The sequence below is a fragment of the Charadrius vociferus genome, unplaced genomic scaffold (assembly GCF_000708025.1).
Source record: "Charadrius vociferus isolate BGI_N301 unplaced genomic scaffold, ASM70802v2 scaffold34, whole genome shotgun sequence".
Lineage (NCBI taxonomy): Eukaryota > Metazoa > Chordata > Aves > Charadriiformes > Charadriidae > Charadrius > Charadrius vociferus.
In genome coordinates this window covers 1906142-1912593 of record NW_009647989.1, presented here as the reverse complement: position 1 = coordinate 1912593, position 6452 = coordinate 1906142, and the positions used below count along the sequence as shown (strand labels likewise).

The 6452-nt window shown below is 45.2% G+C and overlaps 1 protein-coding gene across 2 annotated transcripts in view; it reads left to right on the top strand.

Moving 5' to 3' along the window:
• Positions 1-1492: 1492 nt before the first annotated feature.
• ACTN1 (actinin, alpha 1) overlaps positions 1493-6452 on the top strand; it is a 48412-nt gene continuing 43452 nt past the window's right edge. The window contains exon 1 of one of the 2 annotated variants that reach the window (XM_009883489.1): positions 1493-1603. In XM_009883489.1, coding sequence (XP_009881791.1) covers positions 1579-1603 — 25 coding nt within the window. In that variant the 5' untranslated portion in view covers positions 1493-1578. The remainder of the gene's footprint in view (positions 1604-6452) is intronic. The other variant, XM_009883488.1, reaches the window with a different exon arrangement.

Sequence of the window (6452 nt, the reverse complement as noted above, 5' to 3'; positions counted from 1 at the left end):
CTATTTAAAGAGTGATTGAGGGGTTATCAGTTTGTACAAAGGAAAAGGTTTACTTTGTGTCCTATTCAAACACTGAGAAACTCATTCGTTTGCACTTGGACAAACTTGTCTGCCTTAAAAGAACTAGTTGCTACCATTTACTCTTCAAATAGTACTTTTGTGTCAAACAGCTTCTGCATCTCCAGGTTGGGCTCTTTGATTGACCTATTGAAGACCATGCCACACTGAGGTTTCTGAGGTGTTTTATATTTGCTTATTGTGTTTTGACTGTTTAATGGTAGCACTTACTCTTCTCTTTCGGACCCATTCCCATGGTGCTCTTTTGAGATAATCCCTACTATCACATCTCCTGGATGAGATGGTCTCTTCCCCTTCAGTGCCTCACATGCCCATTGTTCAGAACATGGGCTGACATTGCAACCACGGAAAATGTGTCTTGTCATCAGTTGTGGTGAAATTTATTTTTCTTATATAAGAGTTCCTCTTATTCTGACCACTTGAGGTCAGAAGGCGTTTCCGAAGAGTTTTGTTTAGCCTGAATGCCACTGGCTATGTTGCAGTTTGGACCTCAGTCCCTCCTGCACTTCAAACTCATATTATTACTCCAGTGGTCATGCATTACAGAGTGGCTGTGATTTCTGACACTGAGGTGGCTGCAATGATCCTTCTGCCAGAGGCTCTCAAATAGTGGGAGTTTGGGACTGTGCCAGACAGTAGTGTCGCTAAGTAATACTTACTTTTATCCTCTCTATGACCTGCACTTCTGCTGAGATGGGTGATAGCATCGTTATTCAGAAAGCATTTACTTCTCCACATGAGGGAGGAGGAGGAAGGAAGGTGGGACAGTCATGCAGGGGAGGGAGGTCTGTTTAGCAGCGACTCAGTGAGAATGGAGGCAGCTGGAGAGACACTACTGGGATGTGCTTTATGGGGCTGAGGAGCTTGGCACGCTGTTCCTCAGTGTCTGTCTAAGGGCTGCAGTGTTTGCTGGGGATGAAGTAGACCAGAAGCACTCGGCCATAGAATGGTCCTTTTTTTCTCAAGCACCTGTCTAGAGATGAGAAGATCTGGAATGCTGTTTTCCATTCTTCTTTATATTACGTTAAGATGTGTCATCTAACACCACTAGAGTCTCTAGCAATCTGACCACTTAGCATGCCTTAAAATCGGTTTCAAGGTATTCTAAACCAAACACAAAATGTAAGGGCCTCTCTAGAAAATCAGACATGCTGGAGCCATGAAGTGACTGTCTCTCTCAGACTCCCTCTGTCACAGGAACACCCTGCGACTTCTTTGGATATTTAGGTACTAACGCTTGTGCTCCACAAGGAAAGCAGATGGAAAGATGATAACGTAACCAGCATTTGATTCTGTGTCGTGGTACCTAGCAGCACTGTGTTGGTTCTGAACTGTTGTTTGGCTTCTGGGTAGATTACTGACTGCTTTTTTTTTTTTTCTTTCTTTCTTTCTTTGTTTCCTGTGTTTTAGACGTTTACAGCATGGTGTAACTCTCACCTCCGCAAGGCTGGGACACAGATTGAGAACATAGAGGAAGATTTCAGGGATGGTCTTAAACTCATGTTACTTCTGGAAGTCATTTCAGGTGAGAGAGGTTTCGTGTGGTGCTCTCAAGTGTCCTGAGCATCTCCATTCAAAAATCTGTTCTCCTCCTTTCTCGCAGAATAGGGACATCAAGGGCTGTAATGCTGCAGATTTTGCTGGAATATAAGAACAGCTGCTTTCTGATTCAGAACAAATTTCTCCCAAACGAGTATCTAGTCTCCAGCAGTGACCATTAATGTGCTTTTGGAATGTACTCCAAGCCTCACGGCCTGTGCAGGCTGCCCATTGCCTTCCTGCTCCTGCCTCTCGGCTTTCCTCTGCCCGTCAGGAATGCACAGCCTCCTGTGAAGGCTCAGGCAACGGCTCTTACTGCTTGGCAGGGCTGATGAAGCAGCTCTGGGAAGAGTGTGGGAATGCTGCACTGGCAAATCATACCAAAGCCACATGACAGTGGGAATAGGATAGAAGTTATTGGAAGAGGGGAGTCAAACCAGTAAATCTTCTGTGTTTTTCAGTTTCAGCTGTGACTGAAGGTTTTCCATTCTAGTTCCAATCTGAGCTCAGTGCTCAAGCTCAGGGGAAAAAAAAAATCCCAAAGAAAAGCAAAATCCCAGAAAACCCAGTCTGAAATAAAAACAGTGGCATGAACGAGTTAGGTCAGATTTTTTTTTTTTTCTCTCCTTATCACAAATGTCGCACTACTTGACAGATATCTCCCAGGGATTATTTCATATAAGCAGTAATCCCCATTGATGTGCTGATGAAATAAATACCTTAGTAAAGTATTGTGGGAGGCATCCAGGGGGAATAAAATGTATGCATGAAACTGGGGTTGTGTGCTCATGAACTTTCTCTTGATGGCTTTTGAGCCAGTAATAGCAACCCAATGACTTGCGCTCCTGACATTCTTGGTATGTTTTCCAATAAAATCGCCATGATAGAAGCACTCAGACTGCCTTCCCTCTGCCTCTCCTTTCCTTTCCCTGCCTTTCCCTTTGTCAGCTCCTGGAAAGATGCTGTCAGTATATGTGTTTTTCAGAATTTATGAATATAGGATAAAACCTCAAGAGTTTTTGCCCATGCTTGTGGTTTGGAGGGATCAGAGTTCAAATACTATCAGAGCTTTCCGGCACGCACATTGCTTCTGCAGTGCCTGTAAGAAATGAGGTAGATGAGTCCTATTAATTTATTTTCTGTATTTATGTTCCCTTGCAGAGGAGGAGCAAGGAAGCTGGGGCAGATGGGCCTTGATGGCTTAGTTTCTAATGACTGAATTGGAAGATAGGGGAGAGAAGCATTAACAGGGGAAGGCAGATGAGGCTCAGTGCTAAAGCAGGGGGTCTCATATCTGACACTGCTTAATTTTCTTGCCTCATCTTTCACTCTTCCTCTCCTGTTGTCCCTTTGGGAGGCCACTGGCAGGGCCTATCAGACCTCCCTCGGTTTGGGAAGAAGCTAATGGCTTTCGAGTGCACTGGTGGTGTGGGCATGGCATTTCCCCATCAACTGCAGAATGACTCTGTGCCCACAGCCTACCGCTAGATGACCAGTGGGCAAAGGCATGGGGAGCAGCTGTGGGCTGCGTTCCACCAGAGGCCGTGGTCCTTCACACACTAAGAACTGAGCATCCTTTCCTTAGAGCCAGCAGAAGCTGGAACCATAGTTCTCCTAGGTACAGTGGCAAAAGAGGAGAAATTTAGCACAGTTGTTTTTTTCCCCCATTTCATTTCCATCTTTGGTGGTTCCATTTCCAGTTGTGAGCCCTGCTGCTCTTACAGAGCCTTCTTCCAGCTGTTGGCCCCACTAGTGGCCCCTTTGGCCTGTAGTTGGGGAAGCAGCGGCCCAGCCCGGGGAGCAGTGTGGGGGTAAGGAGTCTCCTGCTGGTTGGCAAGGGCTCGCCTGTATGTTCCTGCCATGGTTCCCACTGATCACCTGCCAAAAGGGTGAGTCTCCAGATGACTCGTAGCCCTCCAGTTCCAGCTTCTGGCCTTTCCTTTCAGCTCTTGGCTCACTCTACACCTTCTTCTTCCCATATTTTGGGGGACTGCAGAGCTGCTGACGGGAATTTGGCGTGGGCAGGGTTGCTCTGTGGCAGGCTGATCTTTTCCGCTAACCCAGAGGGTGATGGCTGTAAGAGCCTTCAGCTGTGAGAGCGTTGGGCTGGACTGGCCGAGAGCCATGTGGAGCCGGGTACTGCCTCCGCCTGGCCGCCCGGCTGGGATGTGTGGGAGTGAGGGAGCGCTATCTCCCTCTGCCCCCGCTGCAACGGTGGCTGCCACGCTGCCATGGGAGGAAGGATTGAGCTTCCATCAGGGAAGCTGCTGGAGACCCTGGGATGGGAGAGGGACTGTGCCGCTGGGGCTGTGGGAGACCTGTTTCAGGGCAGACCCTCCTGTGTGTCTCTGGGGACACGTTGCTGCCGGGCAGGTAGGATGGGTAGGAAGTAGTTTTCCCATCCAACATGACTTCCCAATGTCTCATTTTTACTCAGCCCAGTACCTTCTGGTGGTGAGCTGTGCTGCTGAGGGGTCCCCTTCCAGCCCAGCCAGAGCCCCTTCCTCCCCCAGCCACTGTGCGGTGGGGGAAGCTCCACAGACAGGCCTGGGACTTCATCATTGTGAGTCCTCTCCCATTGGCCTCTGTGGTGAGAAGTAACAATTGCCCCCGCCCCCGAAATTGCCCCAGATGACACACTTGTTTCCTTCCCATGACAAAGTCATTTTAAAAATAATACGACAAGACTGAAAAAGGCTAAGCTCACATTTAATACTTTTAAAATAAAGTTATAAGGTTTCCCCCCCGCCCCCCGACCAGAAGGAATGACTAATTGAAATTTTTCCTAAACAACTTTGCTGTAAACAACTTCTATGCCAAGTCTTCCTTGCATTGTTTGGCTTTTAAAGTACAGCCTTGGGCTAGTACACGGGAATCTGAGAATGGAAGCGAGTAGACCATTTTCATTGTCTCAGCTGGGAGAAGTACTGAGAAATAAAGCAATGATGCAAATAGCTGAAAGTAGAACATATTTCTAGCAGGCTTCTGTTTTAATAGTCTACATCATTAATAATGTATGGCATGGAACCAGATGAAGCTTTTCTCTGGAAATGTAAATTTGTAATAAAGTCCAAGTGTGATGGAAATAGCCGTTGGGTTTGGGGACTTTTTAAGTTCCCAACGAAATTATTCTAAAACAAATACCCTATTGTGGGATTTGAGAGAGGGAGACTGCAGTTTTGCAATCACCATCAACTGCTCCAGGATCGCGTTGCTGTCAGAGGGAACAATCCTGCCCTCCCCAGCCCCAGGGAGAGCACTTCAGATGTTCTCCCTTGTGTTGGCAATGCACATCACGGGGCCACAAGGTGAATTGGATCGGCTTGCTGTTCTACCTGAAACTTAATCTCTTGTCTTTATTTTTCTTTTTGCAAGGCTAGTTTACAGCCACATCAGCTGAAGAAAATGGTTATTTTCTTAGCTGGCTCAACCCATTTGTTCACATTTGGCAGCATAGATCTATTGTGAGACTACATGTAAAAATGTCATTGTGAAACTGTCACAAAAAAAATGCTTCCACTTTTGAGAATGACTAGCATAATCTAAATGGAAAATAAGGCAACGCACCATGACGTGTACTTGAGGCTCCATTAAAGCAAAAGATATTTTTTTAATCCTAGGATGGAGGTAGTACCATAAATACATCTTTTTACTTAAATTGTCAGACATCACTGTTTCATTTTGAAAGTGAATCTGGTTTTATCCTTAAGCTTAAAAGCTAATGACACCAGCCTACAGTAATCACTGAAACACTTTTAAAGGGTTTTCATTGCCAGACTTTTTTTTCTTTGTAGGGCATGGCTATGGAGATAATCTGTTTTCTCCCTTTTAGCTCTTCCTCACTCCTTTGTTAGGAAACAACCCATCCAGTTTTAGTGTGAAGAAGAGTTCTTTAAAAAGTACTTTTCTTCTTCACACTTAAGCCTCAAATAAAGATTTTTCAGTCAGCTCACATTGACTTAAATATTCGGGTTCATGATATAGCAGGAGACTTTTGGAACTGAATAGGTCAAGTGAGTAATGACTTGCCTAGACTTGCCCATTTGATCTCTTTTTAATTATCTCATAACTTTTTTTTTTTCAAAGTGCAAAACCTGCTTGCATTTTGTTTAGATCTTTTTTTGCATTCTAGAGGTTGTGGTCTGAAAGCAGCTGTTGTGCTCATTTTTTGGTGTTGTGTGTCACATACATGTGGTTCCTGATGTCCCATCTAATTATATTTCTAGCAGAGGTTCCTTTGAGAAGTCCACTTATCGGTCCAAGCTTTAATTTGCTTATTCTGCATGTTGGGTTAGTGTTAGTAAAAGTATGCTGTGAACATAGTTACAGGCAGCCTATCAAAATGGCCATGACTGCACTTAATGCAGCTCTTTCAGATAAATAAGGTCAAGAAAGTGCTTTTCCAAATCTTCCAGCTTTGTTCCAGTCAGGAGCTGGTGTTTGCCCTAAGACTCATTACTGTCAGAGATTTACCTGCTCTTACCTCGGAGCTACGCTGCTTCCCTCTCTGTGCCTCATTAGAAACATTTAAAATGCATACCGCTGTGTAAAAGACCATTGTATAGAGTTAGAAATATATCAAACATGTAATGGAAGGGAGTTGAGATGTCAGTCCTTACAGTTATGAGGCCACTTGCCAAAGAAGTGATTTTATTCCTGATAGAGGCAGCTGTGGCCATTCAGTGCAGAGACTAGAAAGGTGCGAGGTCTGTATCCTGACTGGGGAAAAGAAAAGGCAAGGTACAAGATCACCCTCATATTTGACTGTAGGGAGTTCCAAGGAGTAGAGATTTGCTTTGTAAATTGGATGTTGTAATTGCTGGAGGGGAGCTCCT